Source organism: Dermochelys coriacea, chromosome 12 (assembly GCF_009764565.3).
Source record: "Dermochelys coriacea isolate rDerCor1 chromosome 12, rDerCor1.pri.v4, whole genome shotgun sequence".
Taxonomy (NCBI): domain Eukaryota; kingdom Metazoa; phylum Chordata; order Testudines; family Dermochelyidae; genus Dermochelys; species Dermochelys coriacea.
The window spans coordinates 13654873-13672477 of NC_050079.1; the positions used below are offsets into that span (position 1 = coordinate 13654873).

The following is a 17605-nucleotide window of genomic DNA, read 5'->3' on the forward strand; positions in this document are numbered from 1 at the left end:
TTTTGGTGAAGAATTGCCACTTTTAGGTTTGTAATCGAGTGACCAAAGAGATTGAAGTTTTCTCGACTGGTTTTTGAATGTTATAATTCTTGATGTCTGATTTGTATCCATTTATTCTTTTACGTAGAGACTGTCCGGTTTGGCCAATGTACATGGCAGAGGGGCATTGCTGGCACATGATGGCATATATCACATTGGTAGATGTGCAGGTGAACAAGCCTCTGATAGTGTGGCTGATGTGATTAGGTGTGGTGTCCCCTGAATAGATGGTGGAGTCCCCTGAATAGATATGTGGACAGAGTTGGCAACGGGCTTTGTTGCAAGGATAGGTTCTTGGATTAGTGGTTTTGTTGTGTGGTGTGTGGTTGCTGGTGAGTATTTGCTTCAGGTTGGGGGGCTCGTCTGTAAGCAAGGACTGGCCTGTCTCCCAAGATCTGTGAGAGTGATGGGTCGTCCTCCAGGATAGGTTGTAGATCCTTGATGATGCATTGGGGGCTGAAGGTGATGGCTAGTGGCATTCTGTTATTTTCTTTGTTGGGCCTGTCCTCTAGTAGGTAACTTCTGGGTATTCTTCTGGCTCTGTCAAACTGTTTCTTCACTTCAGCAGGTGGGTATTGTAGTTGTCAGAACGTTTGATAGAGATCTTGTAGGTGTTTGTCTCTGTCTGAGGGGTTGGAGCAAATGTGGTTGTATCGCATTTGCTCCAGCTTCTACAGCAAACAGGGAAAGATTAAGAATCAGCTCTCAAAACTTCCACACAAACTTCTTTGTGGCTGGACTTTACAAAAACTAGACAAGCCATTTACAACACACACTTCGCTTTTCTACAAAAGAAAAAGGACACTAAACTCTTGAAACTACTACATGCCACAAGGGGCCACAACAGTGGTTCCCTTAACCCACCCAGCAATATTGTCAATCTGTCCAACTATGCTCTTAGCCCAGCAGAAGAATCTGCCTCTCATTCTGCCCCTCCACCCCCACGAACATGATACAGTTCTGTGGTGACCTAGAATCCTATTTTCGACATCTCCAACTCAAGGAATATTTCCAACATACGTCTGAACAATCCACAGAGACCCTCCTACCAAGACTACAAAAAGAAGGATTCTGGGCGGACTCCTCCTGAAGGTCGAAACAACAGACTGGACTTCTACATAGAGTGCTTCCACCGACATGCATGGGCTGAAATTGTAGAAAAGCAGCATCACTTGCCCCGTAACCTCAGCCGTGCAGAACACAATGCCATCCACAGCCTCAGAAACAACTCTGACATCATAATCAAAAAGGCTGAAAAAGGAGGTGCTGTTGTCATCATGAATAGGTCGGAATATGAACAAGAGGCTGCTAGGGAGCTCTCCAACTCCACTTTCTACAAGCCATTACCCTCTGATCCCACTGAGGGTTGCCAAAAGAAACTACACCAACTGCTCAAGGAACTCCCTGAAAAAACACAAGAACAAATCCGCACAGACACACTCCTAGAACCCTGACGGGTATTCTATCTGCTACCCAAGATCCATAAACCTGGAAATCCTGGATGCCGCATCATCTCCAGCATTGGCGGCCTGACAGCAGGATTGTCTGGCTATGAAGATTATCTCCTCAGGCCCTACGCTACCAGGACTCCCAGCTATCTTAGAGACACTACTGACTTCCTGAGGAAACTACAGTCCATCGGTGATCTTCCTGAAAACACCATCCTGGCCACTATGGATGTAGAAGCCCTCTACACCAACATTCCACACAAGGATGAACTACAGGCCATCAGGAACAGTATCCCCGATAATGTCACGGCTAACCTGGGGGCTGAACTTTGTGACTTTGTCCTCACCCATAACTATTTCACATTTGGGGACAATGTATACCTTCAAATCAGTGGCATTGCTATGGGTACCCGCATGGCCCCACAGAATGCCAACATTTTTATGGCTGACTTAGAACAATGCTTCCTCAGCTCTCATCCCCTAATGCCCCTACTCTACTTGCGCTACATTGATGACATCTTCATCATCTGGACCCATGGAAAAGAAGCCCTTGAGGAATTCCACCATGATTCCAACAATTTGCATCCCACCATCAACCTCAGCCTGGACCAGTCCACACAAGAGATCCACTTCCTGGACACTACGGTGCTAATATGTGATGGTCACATAAACACCACCCTATACCGGAAACCTACTGACCGCTATGCTTACCTACATGCCTCCAGCTTTCATCCAGACCACACCACACGATCCATTTACAACAAAGCTCTACAATACAACCCCTCAGATAGACAAACACCTACAAGATCTCTATGAAACGTTCTGACAACTACAATACCCACCTGCTGAAGTGAAGAAACAGATTGACAGAGCCAGAAGAGTACCCAGAAGTTACCTACTAGAGGACAGGCCCAACAAAGAAAACAACAGAACGCCACTAGCCATCACCTTCAGCCCCCAACTAAAACCTCTCCAACGCATCATCAAGGATCTACAACCTATCCTGGAGGACGACCCATCACTCTCACAGATCTTGGGGGACAGGCCAGTCCTTGCTTACAGACGGGCCCCCTAACCTGAAGCAAATACTCACCAGCAACCACACACCACACAACAGAACCACTAATCCAGGAACCTATCCTTGCAACAAAGCCCGTTGCCAACTCTGTCCACATATCTATTCAGGGGACACCATCATAGGCCCTAATTACATCAGCCACACTATCAGAGGCATTGCTGGCACATGATGGCATATGTTCACCTGCACATCTACCAACGTAATATATGCATCATGTGCCAGCAATGCACTCGGCCATGTACGTTGGCCAAACCGGACAGTCTCTATGCAAAAGAATAAATGGACACAAATCAGACGTCAAGAATTATAACATTCAAAAAACAGTCAGAGAAAACTTCAGTCTCTTTGGTCACTCGATTACAAACCTAAAAGTGGCAATTCTTCAACAAAAAAGCTTCAAAAACAGACTCCAATGAGAGACTGCTGAATTGGAATTAATTTGCAACTGGATACAATTAACTTAGGCTTGAATAAAGACTGGGAGTGGATGTGTCATTACACAAAGTAAAACTATTTCCCCATGTTTATTCCCCACACACACACACACACACACACACACTGTTCCTCACATGTTCTTGTCAACTGCTGGAAATGGCCAACCTTGATTATCACTACAAAAGGTATTCCCCCCCTCCCCCCTCCGTCTCCTGCTGGTAATAGCTCACCTTACCTGATCACTCTTGTTACAGTGTGTATGGTAACACCCATTGTTTCATGTTCTCTGTGTATATAAATCTCCCCACTGTATTTTCCACTGCATGCATCTGATGAAGTGAGCTGTAGCTCACTAAAGCTTATGCTCAAATCAAATTGTTAGTCTCTAAGGTGCCACAAGTACTTCTTTTCTTTTTGTCTATTAAAAGTGTTAATGGACTAATGGACATGACTTAAGTCATTATATATTTTTGTCATTTCAAATGTGTTTGGAGAAATGACAAAAGTATACACTGTGGTGATACTATTTTTTTTTACTTCCATGATTAAAATTAACCTGAATTAATTCCTGGGGCATTGATGGGAGACTGATCCTGTTCCACTGAAAAATATTGGCCAGTTCTCTTATTTTCTCTTTCTTTACCTCTAAATAGAGAGGGAAGAGGTCCTGAAGGTTGTTTTCTGTTTGAATATGGGCTAACAATATGGAAAGGGTTGAGAGCTGCTTTCTTAGCTGATATGGCAATAGGAGCTGTCTTCAAGAAATATCCATTGACTGCTGTCTCAGTGTTGTTACGTTTGATAGTTTCTAGATCTCAGTGACATTAATGTAACTACAGTGGAGCCATTCCTGATTTAATTTCAGTGGTGTAATTGATATGCAAATGAGAAAAAAGTAAGCCCATAATATTAAATGAACTTTCTTTATTCTCACCTGGAACTTTTTGGGGGGATGGGTGGGGGGGGGGAGGAGGGAGAGGGGACAGAGCAAGTTATTTTGGGCCAAATTTTGGCTATAAAGGGAAAATACAGCATTAATATGTGCTCATATTCTGCTTCATATTAGACTTATGACCCCTTTGCATAAACTATTTCTGCTCAGAGACAGAATAATTGGGATGAGGTACTGTGCTTTATCCTTTTGACCACTTAAATATATATCCATACACTATTCGTAGGGACCACTGTCTCTTCAGCTGCTGCTCTGTGATGTCAGTTGTGGAAGACCTGAGGAGATATCTCTCCATGGTTTTATAGGAGAAGCAAAATAGGAAAGGCAGATTCTGCCATGTGTTCCCATCACTGCCAGCAGGATTTCAGGTGTTCACCCATGTACATGATCAGCCAGAACACAGCCATTTAATAGGAGTAATATGAAAATGATGTATGTCTGAGAGGAAAAACTTGATGCCCTTGCCTTGTAAATATTTGAGAAAATATATATTAAAATCCATACATTGTTTAAAAATAAGTGTCATTTACTTTCAGTAGCTAGCAACTATATGTAGTTAGATATTGTCAGAATTGTCACAACTAAACTCAATTCTAATAAATTTTTCCTGATTTTGAAGGGTTGGTGTGTTAATAAGCATTGGAAAAACCATTCAAATCAAATACTGTTTGTCACTGTTGAAGATAATGGTTAATTTTGATTGTCCAGAGCCAATGGAGTTACATCTGCACATCATAAATCTCACACTCATCTGCTCCTTTTATTTACTTTAAAAAAAAAAAAACCCTCCTGTAAAAAGCATTTGAAGGGATCAGTGGTGTTTGGTGAAACAAGATTAATAAAAATGTGCAACTACATTAGCTTTTAAATAGCTAGTAAGAGACAATGCTGCTGTTTATATGCACCACAACTTTAATTTATATAGATAACAACATGTTTTGGACACGTGATTATTTTAGCATTTTGTTAGGTTGTTTCTTGGGGAAGATCCCAGGTCTATGAGCTTGTTTATCATTTGTGTAAGGAGAATTTACTGGACAATACCAAAACGCAATGAACTTCAATATTTTAAAGAATAAGTATTTCAAGTCCTCAGCTGGTTTACAGATGTGTAAGCTTTGTAGGCCATTTTCTGTTTCCATCATGGCATTGTGACAATTTTTCTAATAGTCTGTGATAGACTATTGGACTATTGCTATAGTCTTATTTTTATCTCACTCTATTTTGTATTTGTAAAAAGCTGTTCAGGGGTTTCTTTTTGTTTGGCTTGAAATATATGCAAAAAATAATCATAGAATCATAGAATATCAGGGTTGGAAGGAACCTCGGGAGGTCATCTAGTCCAACCCTCTGCTCAAAGCAGGACCAATCCCCAACTAAATCATCCCAGTCAGGGCTTTGTCAAGCTCTAAGGAAGGAGATTCCACCACATAAGAATGGCCATACTGGGTCAGACCAAAGGTCCATCCAGGCCAGTATCCTGTCTTCCGACAGTGGCCAATGCCAGGTGCCCCAGAGGGAGTGAACCTAACAGGTGATCTAGTGATCTCTCTCCTGCCATCCATCTCCACCCTCTGATTAACAGAGGCTAGGGACACCATTCCTTACCCGTCCTGGCTAATAGCCATCAATGGACTTAACCTTCATGAATTTATCCAGTTCTCTTTTAAACCCTGTTATAGTCCTAGCCTACACAGCCTCCTCAGGCAAGGCGTTCCATAGGTTGACTGTGCGCTGAGTGAAAAAGAACTTCCTTTTATTTTGTTTTAAACCTGCTAACCATTAATTTCATTTGGTGGCCCCTAGTTCTTATATTATGGGAACAAATAAACATCTTTTCCTTATTCACTTTCTCCACACCACTCATGATTTTATATACTTCTATTATATTCCCCCTTAGTCTCCTCTTTTCCAAGCTGAAAAGTCCTAGCCTCTTTAATCTCTCCTCATATGGGACCCGTTCCAAACCCCTAATCATTTTAGTTGCCCTTTTCTGAACCTTTTCTAATGCCAGTATATATTTTTTGAGATGAGGGGACCACAGCTGTACGAAGTATTCAGGATGTGAGCATACCATGGATTTGTATAAGGGCAATAAGATATTCTCCGACTTATTCTCTATCCCCTTTTCAATGATTCCTAACATCCCATTTGCTTTTTTGACTGCCGCTGCGTGCTGCGTGGACGTCTTCAGAGAACTATCCACGATGACTCCTCGTGGATCTTTCTCAAGATCCTCAAGATCTTTCTCTTGATTAGTTGTAGCTAAATTAGCCCACATCATATTGTATGTATAATTGGGGTTGTTTTTTCCAATGTGCATTACTTTACATTTATCCACATTAAAATTCCTTTGCCATTTTGATGCCCAATCACTTAGTTTTGTGAGAGCTTTTTGAAGTTCTTCACAGTCTGCTTTGGTCTTAACTATCTTGAGCAGTTTAGTATCTTGTGCAAACTTCACCACCTCGCTGTTTATTCCTTTCTCCAGATCATTTATGAATAGGTTGAATAGGATTGGTCCTAGGACTGACCCTTGGGGAACATCACTAGTTACTCCTCTCCATTCTGAAAATTTACCATTTATTCCTATCCCTTGTTCCCTGTCTTTTAACCAGTTCTCAATCCATGAAAGGATCTTCCCTCTTATCCCATAACAACTTAATTTACGTAAGAGCCTTTGGTGAAGGACCTTGTCAAAGGTTTTCTGGAAATCTAAGTACACTATGTCCACTGGATCCCCCTTGCTTGTTTGTTGACCCCCCTCAAGAACTCTAATAGATTAGTCAGACATGATCTCCCTTTACAGAAACCGTGTTGAATTTTGCACAACAATTTATGTTTTTCTACGTGTCTGACAATTTTATTCTTTATATTGTTTCAACTAATTTGCCCGACACTGACGTTAGACTTACTGGTCTGTAATTGCCAGAATCACCTCTAGAGCACTTCTTAAATATTGGCGTTACATTAGCTATCTTCCAGTCATTGCGTACAGTAGCTGATTTAAAGGACAGTTTACAATCCATAGTTAATAGTTCCGCAATTTCACATTTGAGTTCTTTCAGAACTCTTGGGTGAATGCCATCTGGTCCCAGTGACTTGTTACTGTTAAGTTTCTCAATTAATTCCAAAACCTCCTCTAGTGTCACTTCAATCTGTGACAATTCCTCAGATTTGTCACCTACAAAAGACGGCTCAGGTTTGGGAATCTCCCTAACATCCTCAGCCGTGAAGACTGAAGCAAAGAATTAATTTAGTTTCTCCGCGATGACTTTATCGTCTTTAAGTATCTCGATTGTCCCAGGGCCCCACTGATTGTTTAGGAGGCTTCCTGCTTCTGATGTACTTAAAAAACATTTTATTACCTTTTGAGTTTTTGGCTAGCTGTTCTTCAAATTCCTTTTTCACTTTCCTTATTACATTTTTACGTTTAATTTGGCAATGTCTATGCTCCTTTCTATTTACCTCACTAGGATGTGACTTCCTTCCTCTTTTTTAAAAGAGGCCTTTTTATCTCTCACTGCTTCTTTTACATGGTTGTTAAGCCACGGTAACTCTTCTTTAGTTCTTTTACTTTATTTTTTAATTTGGGGTATACATTTAGATTCATAGATACTAAGGTCAGAAGGGACCATTCTGATCATCTAGTCCGACCTCCTGCACAGCGCAGGCCACAGAATCTCACCCACCCACTCCTATGAAAAACCTCACCCATGTCTGAGCTATTGAAGTCCTTAAATCATGGTTCAAAGACTTCAAGGAGCAGAGAAGCCTCCCTCAAGTCAACCATGCCCCATGCTACAGAGGAAGGCGAAAAACCTCCAGGGCCTCTCCAATCTGCCCTGGAGGAAAATTCCTTCCCGACCCCAAATATGGCAATCAGCTAAACCCTGAGCATATGGGCAAGATTCACCAGCCAGATACAGATAGAGCCTTTATTATGGTGTCTTTGAAAAGTGTCCTTGCAGCTTGCAGGGATTTCACTCTAGTCCCTATACCTTTTAATTTCTCAAAAAGAAAAGGAGTACTTGTGGCACCTTAGAGACTAACAAATTTATTAGAGCATAAGCTTTCGTGAGCTACAGCTCACTTCATCGGATGCATTTGGTGGAAAAAACAGAGGAGAGATTTATATACACACACACAGAGAACATGAAACAATGGGTTTATCATACACACTGTAAGGAGAGTGATCACTTAAGATAAGCCATCACCAGCAGCAGGGGGGGGAAAGGAGGAAAACCTTTCATGGTGACAAGCAAGGTAGGCTAATTCCAGCAGTTAACAAGAATATCAGAGGAACAGTGGGGGGTGAGGTGGGAGGGAGAAATACCATGGGGAAATAGTTTTACTTTGTGTAATGACTCATCCATTCCCAGTCTCTATTCAAGCCTAAATTAATTGTATCCAGTTTGCAAATTAATTCCAATTCAGCAGTCTCTCGTTGGAGTCTGTTTTTGAAGCTTTTTTGTTGAAGTATAGCCACTCTTAGGTCTGTGATCGAGTGACCAGAGAGATTGAAGTGTTCTCCAACTGGTTTTTGAATGTTATAATTCTTGACGTCTGATTTGTGTCCATTCATTCTTTTACGTAGAGACTGTCCAGTTTGGCCAATGTACATGGCAGAGGGGCATTGCTGGCACATGATGGCATATATCACATTGGTAGATGCGCAGGTGAACGAGCCTCTGATACTGTGGCTGATGTGATTAGGCCCTATGATGGTATCCCCTGAATAGATATGTGGACAGAGTTGGCAACGGGCTTTGTTGCAAGGATAGGTTCCTGGGTTAGTGGTTCTGTTGTGTGGTGTGTGGTTGCTGGTGAGTATTTGCTTCAGATTGGGGGGCTGTCTGTAAGCAAGGACTGGTCTGTCTCCCAAAATCTGTGAGAGTGATGGGTCGTCCTTCAGGATAGGTTGTAGATCCTTGATGATGCGTTGGAGAGGTTTTAGTTGGGGGCTGAAGGTGATGGCTAGTGGCGTTCTGTTGTTTTCTTTGTTGGGCCTGTCCTGTAGTAGGTGACTTCTGGGTACTCTTCTGGCTCTGTCAATCTGTTTCTTCACTTCAGCAGGTGGGTATTGTAGTTGTAAGAATGCATGATAGAGATCTTGTAGGTGTTTGTCTCTGTCTGAGGGGTTGGAGCAAATGCGGTTATATCGTAGCGCTTGGCTGTAGACAATGGATCGAGTGGTATGATCTGGATGAAAGCTAGAGGCATGTAGGTAGGAATAGCGGTCAGTAGGTTTCCGATATAGGGTGGTGTTTATGTGACCATCGCTTATTAGCACCGTAGTGTCCAGGAAGTGGATCTCTTGTGTGGACTGGTCCAGGCTGAGGTTGATGGTGGGATGGAAATGGTTGAAATCATGGTGGAATTCCTCAAGGGCTTCTTTTCCATGGGTCCAGATGATGAAGATGTCATCAATGTAGCGCAAGTAGAGTAGGGGCATTAGGGGATGAGAGCTGAGGAAGCGTTGTTCTAAGTCATCCATAAAAATGTTGGCATACTGTGGGGCCATGCGGGTACCCATAACTATTTCACATTTGGGGACAATGTATACCTTGAATTTGGCGGCACTGCGATGGGTACCCGCATAGCCCCACAGAATGCCAACATTTTTATGGCTGACTTAGAACAACGCTTCCTCAGCTAAATATGTTAGTCTCTAAGGTGCCACAAGTACTCCTTTTCTTTTTGTGAATACAGACTAACACGGCTGCTACTCTGAAAACTATCCATAGAGATTCTATGGAACATGTGGATTCATTTAAGATTTTTATTTCATTTGATTCTACATTTTCTTCACATATAGTGCCCCCCACCCCTGCACGACCTGTTCTGTCCTTCTGATATATTTTGTACCCCGGGAATGATTGTGTCCCATTGATTGTCCTCACTCCACCAGGTTTCTGTGATGGCTATTATAGCAATATCCTCCTTTAACACGAGGCATTCTAGTTTATCCATCTTATTATTTAGATTTCTAGCATTTGGGTACAAGCACTTTAAAAACTTTTCACTGTTTATTTGTCCGCCCTTTTCTGATGTGCCAGATTCTTTGTGAATGTTTCTCATCTGATCTGGCCCATACTTTATCCTCTTTCACCCCCGCCTCCTGACTAAAACCTAGAGAATCTCTATCAATAGACTCTCCTCTTAGAGAAATCCCTGTCCGATCCATGTGCACCTCTGCAGCAATCGGTTTTCCCCATAGGTACCTCCTCCCTAGGTAACCCATTCCAGTGCTTCACCACTCTCCTAGTGAAAAAGTTTTTCCTAATATCTAACCTAAACCTCCCCCCACTGCAACTCGAGACCATTACTCCTTGTTCTGTCATCTGGGACCACCGAGAACAGTCTAGATCCATCCTCTTTGGAACCCCCTTTCAGGTAGTTGAAAGTAGCTATCAAATCCCCCCTTTCTTTTCTCTTCTGCAGACTAAATAATCCCAGTTCCCTCAGCCTGTCCTCGTAAATCATGTTCTGCAACCCCCTAATCAATTCTTTCCAATTTTTCCACATCTTCCTTGTAGTGTGGGGCCCAAAACTGGACACAATACTCTAGATGAGGCCTCACCAATCGTGAATAGAGGGGAATGATCATGTCCCTTGGTCTGCTGGCAATGCCCCTACTTATACAGCCCAAAATGCCGTTAGCCTTCTTGGCAACAGAGGCACACTGTTGACTCATATCCAGCTTCTCGTCTGCTGTAACCCCTAGGTCCTTTTCTGCAGAACTGCTGCCTAGCCACTCGGTCCCTAGTTTGTAGCAGCACATGGGATTCTTTTGTCCTAAGTGCAGGACTCTGCAATTGTCCTTGTTGAACCCCATCAGATTTCTTTTGGCCCAATCCTCTAATTTGTCTAGGTCCCTCTGTATCCTATCCCTACCCTCCAGCGTATCTACCAATGAGATCACATTTATCTGTTTGAGGTAAAAAAAATTTCGAAACATTTTTTTCGTCTGTGATAACCTTTCACAAGATTTTCCTATTAAATAATGCATTCTCAATTAAATCTCAGCAGGGGAAATATATAACCGAATTGTAGGCATATAGAGTTTCTGCGTAGATGTTATGTGTTTTTATATAGTTAAAGACACATCTGCAGCTGATTTGAATGCTGGTCTTAGGGTATTATCTGTGTAAAATGCTAAGTCACTTTTCTTGGAAATATTTAAAAAGTTTAAACTCTGGGAGGAAATTCCAATAAGTAGTAATCCTATGACCACATACTTTTAAAGAAAGTGGATAGATTGCAAAACAAATGATCCTTCTGTTTTAACGTGGGATTACTCCCTGCACTGCAATATATCTGTAGTTTTGAAATTGTCAACAAACATGTCCGAATAATGATTGATATTTACATGTCATCTTCCAGTAAAACATGGAATTACTTAAAATCTATCATTTTAAATTTTAAAAGAAGGAATTAAGTTGGCTATTACATGTTAAACCTTCCCCCAAGTGTGTTGTGGAAGTAAGAAGCCATGAAAAACTGGTTTGCAAGAGGTTTTAAATTTTCAAGGCAAAACTAATAAGACTGTTGTTGTACCTTATATCTCACTGAGTTTATTTGTTATACAATTTTGAAGGTTAAACGTTCGGGACAATGTGGAAATGATAAAGCTCCACAAACAACTGATGGAGAAAGGCAGTGCTCTCGCAGCAATGGAAGGAAAATTTCTTCAGCTTCAAGAGGTAACTAACTCGCAATCAGTAACATTCCATTCTCACATCATATGACAACACTGAACACTTGAGAATTGATTGTATAAAATATTGCACACATGCTACCTGAAATTGACAATTTTTCCAGTGTTAAGGTAGTTTTGCAGAAGGGTCCAGCAGGTCCTACAGATCTTGTTTGTGTGCAGTGAGCTCATCCATGGGGTTTGGTGTGGTCCAGTTTTCGTTATACAGGTAAACTGCAGATTTCCAGCTGTCTCAGGTAATGACTGAAATATTTCTAAAACAGGGTTTCATAAAACAAATGTTGGTTTCAGTGTGAATTTGAAATATGGGGCTGGAGCTGAGTGTTGATAAAACAGAAATGTGGCTGTTCGGAATTCCGAGGATTGGCTTTTACTTGTGTCTATAACAGGAGTAGGCAACCTATGTCACATGTGCCAAAGGCAGCATGTGAGCTGATTTTTCAGTGGCACTCACAGTGCCTGGGTCCTGGCCACCGGTCCAGGGGGTTCTGCATTTTAATTTAATTTTAAATGAAGCTTTTTAAACATTTTAACAGGTTTCAGAGTAGTCTCTAAGGTGCCACAAGTACTCCTTTTCTTTAAACATTTTAAAAACCTTATTTAATTTACATACAACAATAGTTTAGTTATATATTATAGACTTATAGAAAGAGATCTAAAAATGTTAAAATGTATTACTGGCACGCGAAACCTTAAATTAAAGTGAATAAATGAAGACTCAGCACACCACTTCTGAAAAGTTGCCGACCCCTGGCCTATAATATAAGGGAAACCATTTTTAAGGATAAATTTATATCACATGAAGCATAATTTTCTGTAAAATAACCACCAGAAGTAAGGCTGTTTGCTGCGTAGTGGATTACATACATGGTCTGAAGGTCCATATCCTTGCCGCCTTCTCCAACTTCCCCTCTCATATATACCTATGGAGGGCCCTGTGCTGGTCCAGGTAGAAGTGGGGCAGTGGCAGTGAGACAGCTAACCATTTCCCCTCTGTGCTGTTTGGACCCTTCAGGCAATGAACCTGTGTGCCTAGAGGGGGTCCCCCTCCTTAAAGTGCAGCAGTACCCGATATATTTGTTGTTTATAAAGAATATAGTTTGGGGCTATTGTTTCTCACATCTGACGGGTGTCATTTAATTCACAATAAGTGAAATATTATTCCAATCCTTTGGCCTTTTTTGAAGTTAAACCTTTCTTTCAAATTCTTATAAGCAATAGATTTTCTGATTTATGCATGTGCAAACTTCCTTCACAGTTGCAAACTCAAATAGTGATCCAACAAACAATAGGTTTCTAAGCCAGAAAACTTACTGAAATAAGAGTCAGGTTTCAGAGTAGCAGCCGTGTTAGTCTGTATTCGCAAAAAGAAAAGGAGTACTTGTGGCACACAAGTGGATGCATCCGATGAAGTGAGCTGTAGCTCACGAAAGCTTATGCTCTAATAAATTTGTTAGTCTCTAAGGTGCCACAAGTACTCCTTTTCTTTTTGAAATAAGAGTGACACATTTTTAAAACTTCAGGCCAAAAAAACCCTTGATGGACAGTTTCAGCATTAACAGTGCAGAGTAAGGGATCGGTAAATACAGAATAAATAACAAGCAACTGAAATAGAGGGCTATAACTCTATAACTCATCATGAGTTTGTATGGGTGTCTTTAAACTCAAAGAGCAAAGCTCAAGTATTTGCTACAGCCAGAAAACCCTGAGATAAAGTTATCATCCTGAAAAAAATGAATAAGACGCACACAATTTTAGTAATAATTATGAAATGTAACTAATCATAGAAAATTGCACAGAATTTCTAATTTGAATAGCAAACCAGCACACATTGATAGTGTAGCACCATTCAGTAGAGATATGTTTTTTCAGACGTATATTTGTTTTCATAAATATTGAAATTAATTAATATGTACTTTCAGTTTCCACCAGTTGAAATGCAAATACTATCTACCCATTTTCCCTTTTAATCTGAATCAGCACAATTACTGTGCAACCAGGGGATGATAAAAGCTGAAGATCCTACTTTAGCTAATGGCCTGAAATATGTCCATATTATCGTACACGCATAGAGAAAGTGTTTTAATATAGTGACAGTCATCATTGTGTGGGCCGTCTGGATGAAAGAATCATGCAGTCTGTTTAGAAATACTGAGGGCCCCAGAAACACTTTTCTGATTATTTATATACTATCCCTTATACGAATATTAAAAAAATTAAAGAGGTCTTGATTCTGAAACTGATATTCTGGATTTCATGAACCATAGAGCGAAACTTGCTAAATTATTATTTTATGTTGTTTCCAATTTTAGTTTTAAGGGGTTAATTCTGTTCTCACTTACCCCAGGGCAACTGTTGATTGCACAGATGTAATTGAGATCCAATTTGATTTTGTGGCCTGATTCTACACTTTTACCGCAGTGTAGCACCATTAAATTCAATGAAGTTACTCCTGATTTACACCAGTGTAAGTGCAATCAAAATCAAGCCCTTTATCTTTTTATGTGCAGGCATGTTCCCCAAAGGATAAAGTGCCAGATACCAGTGAAATCCAAAAAACTAGAAAACACCAACCCAGTTACCAGCTTGAGACAGGGTGTAAAATGAGAACAGAAAAGGGCCAAGGGCAAAGCCCTAGGGAACTGCCACAGAGAGTAGGGGAGGAGAGGAGGAGAACCCACTGTAAGAGATGCCGAAAGAATGGACAGAATTGTAGGAGAGCCAGAAGAAGACTGTATCTTGAAAGACCAGTGAAGATAAAGAGTGAAATCCTGACCTCGTTGAAGTCAATAGCAAAACTCCCATGGACTTTAATGGAACCAGGTTTTCACCCCAGATATCAAGAGCAGGATTGACAGTATGTATCAAAAGAGATGAGAGATTGTGGAAGATGAGGATCGCCGTAGAGGCCCTAGTTTGTCTGGGAGTTGGTTATTAGAAATTCTGGTGAATGAAAGGTTTCAGAGTAACAGCCGTGTTAGTCTGTATTCGCAAAAAGAAAAGGAGTACTTGTGGCACCTTAGAGACTAACAAATTTATTAGAGCATAAGCTTTCGTGAGCTACAGCTCACTTCATCGGATGCATCCGATGAAGTGAGCTGTAGCTCACGAAAGCTTATGCTCTAATAAATTTGTTAGTCTCTGTAGCTCACGAAAGCTTATGCTCTAATAAATTTGTTAGTCTCTAAGGTGCCACAAGTACTCCTTTTCTTTCTGGTGAATGAAGTTTCAGTAAAGTTTAAAAAAATCGGAAGCCAGATTAGAAGGGATCTGAGAAAGACTAGGACAAGAGAAAATCGATACATTGATCGTAGACTGTATGTTCAGTGATTTGAGAGATGAAGAGAAGGAGAAAGATGGGGTGATATATGGAAATGCAGGTAATATTGAGGGATTTTTATGTATTTATATATTTACTGAGGATAGGAGAGTTGAAGGCATGTATATTTTGAGAGGGGGGAAAACCATAGGATAATGAGAGGTTGAGAAGTAGGGCAAGGGAGGGGTTGAGTAGAAGGGTAATGTAAGTAAGGAAGTTGGAAGGAAAGAGATTAGAAATGGAGGACATAAAGGCTGATGATTGGGGAGAAGTTTGAGAAGAAGGGAAATGAGTGGAAAGAAGGTGGGACAGAGTTCTCAACAGATTTTGTCAGGTTTTTTTCTCTTTAAAGAAAGTGACAAATAGTGTACAGAGATATAAGATGGGGAAGAAGACAAGGGAGTGTGACAGATATGACAATATCCTGCAATAGCCTAGTAACCTTTTGGAATTAATTTTAGGAGTTCATCATATTAAAAATGCAAATACTTATTTGTTACTGTGTTAACTTATTTAATGTAAAGCCAGCGATGTGTTATGCGCTTGAAAGGACTCTTTGAAACAATGTGCTATGCAAAGTGGGGGGATTTCTAGGAAATACTTGGGAGGAGGGGGAATGCAAATGACCCACCCCGGGATCCATTCTTTTGAAACCGCACCTTGGACAGAAACCTATTGTCAGTCCAATTATCTATTCATGGTTACTTCAAAGACCCAAACTGAAGATAGGAGGGTGCTCAGATACATGAGCAGGTTTGTTCTGAGCTGAAGCTGTGATGAACTTGTAATCACAGGGAAAAAAAAAAACTTGTGGGGTTTGATAGACTAATCACCACCCAGAGTCCTTGTTGGTGATCTTCGGTAAGCTTATTGGCATGGGTGTAGATTGTATGATTGTTTTTAGTATGTTTTCTCTGTAATGCTCTTATCTTAAGAATAAATGTACATGCTTAGAAAGTAATCTGGTAATTTCTAAGTGTTGATAATTACACTGTCTGCCATCTCTGAGGAGAAAGCAAAGCAGGCCTGTCTGCCTGTTTCAAGTGAAACCAAAATATGGTTAGGGAGCTGTTCTTCCAGGAAATCCTGGAATGGCTGTGGCGCTGGAAGCCTAAAGTGGGTGCCCTCGCTGGACTATAGAGGAGGAATACAGGTGCAGTGGTATAACTGGCTTAAGAAAGGAGTCAAAGGCTGCAAATAAGTGATGAGGGCTATGGATAATATACTTAATTTGTTCTGCGATTTCTCTGGTATGAGAGCATCTGCCATATTTGCTGTTTTACATAAGGGTTATTTTATGGTTCAATGGGAGGTAAAAGATCAAGTGGATGACTTTTTTTCTTAAGTCATTTTTGAGAGTAGTTATTCTGCACGTAGACTCCTCAGAAAAGACTGAACAAAATTGCACAGAATTCTCTATCAGTTTCTGTCTTAAACTCCTGAAAATATTACATGAATTGTGGAAAACATGAAAACTAACTTTCCTCATCCAAAACCATCCATAAAAGACTCCTATATTTATATAATTACATGTTGGGTTTAGAGAATGTTAAATAGCAGACTGGCCAGAAACAAAACAGCCTAACAGCCATATTTGTCTGAATGTGATTTACAGTGAAATTCTTTATAATGAATCGGTGTTACTAAAACACTGTGAAATATGAGGGGTATAATCATCAGTAATATGCTGGAAATGAGGTTCTACCAGCATCTTACACTAATATTAAGGATGGTTAAAGTATCTACATTTAATCCAACAATGTAGGTTAAATTTTAAAAGAAATTGTAAGCCTTTCATTAAATTATCATTTCCAAGGAAATGTATCTGAGTGAATTGTGGATATAAATCAAATGAATATCTAAAACTATGGGTTAGCAGAGCTGTCAAGTTCTGCGATTAGCATAGCTGTGGTCAGCCTTAACTTTTGCTTGTTATTGCAGTGTTTTTGGTCAGCACATCTAACCACCGTAACCACAGCAAAATGTTTTAGTTGCTTTAACCGATGTAGTTTTGGTCCTTCTCATCACAACTAATTATAAGATGTTAATGCTGAGGAGAGGAAAAAAACACCACCTTTCTGTTGGCCATGTGTGCTGACACTGATCTTTCAGTTTCTACAGGGGTCAAACTTAGTTCAAGAGTGCCTCCTGTTGGCTGTGTTGAAAATGTATATTATGTGCTGGTTTGCAAGTTCAGCTACCGTTTGAATATATACATATTTATAATTCAGGAATTATTTCATAATTGTGTTGTTATTGGAAGCTTAATCTTTCATTTTTTTCTTCTCCATTCCTCTTTATAGAATCAAAGGAACCTTAAGGCCAGCCATGATGCTTTAATGGCAAACGGGAATGAACTCAATCTGCAGCTTAAAGAACAGCGTTTAAAGTGCCTCCATCTTGAGAAAGAATTACAGTCGATGACTTTTTCAAAACAAAGGATAGAAGAGGTGAGATTCCATATGGCTCAGGCATTGATCTACATTCAAATCTAATTCTGGAAATATTTAGTGAGCGAATTGTACTTTCAATTAAAAAGATTATCTAAATGTTGCTCTGCAAATCACTGCTCCTTGACCTTTTTGGTTAAGAGAAAGTATAGTATAGATTTAAC

General features: G+C 40.4%; 1 protein-coding gene across 12 annotated transcripts in view; it reads left to right on the forward strand.

The window, feature by feature from the left end:
• RPGRIP1L (RPGRIP1 like) overlaps positions 1–17605 on the forward strand; it is a 140465-nt gene that overhangs the window by 24982 nt on the left and 97878 nt on the right. For all 12 annotated transcript variants that reach the window (XR_006275170.1, XR_006275173.1, XR_006275171.1 and 9 more), the window contains 2 exons: positions 11553–11658; positions 17295–17441. Coding sequence is in view for 8 of the 12 variants with exons in the window: in XM_043495113.1 (XP_043351048.1) it covers positions 11553–11658; positions 17295–17441 (253 nt within the window). In the remaining 4 variants the exon portion in view is untranslated. The remainder of the gene's footprint in view (positions 1–11552; positions 11659–17294; positions 17442–17605) is intronic.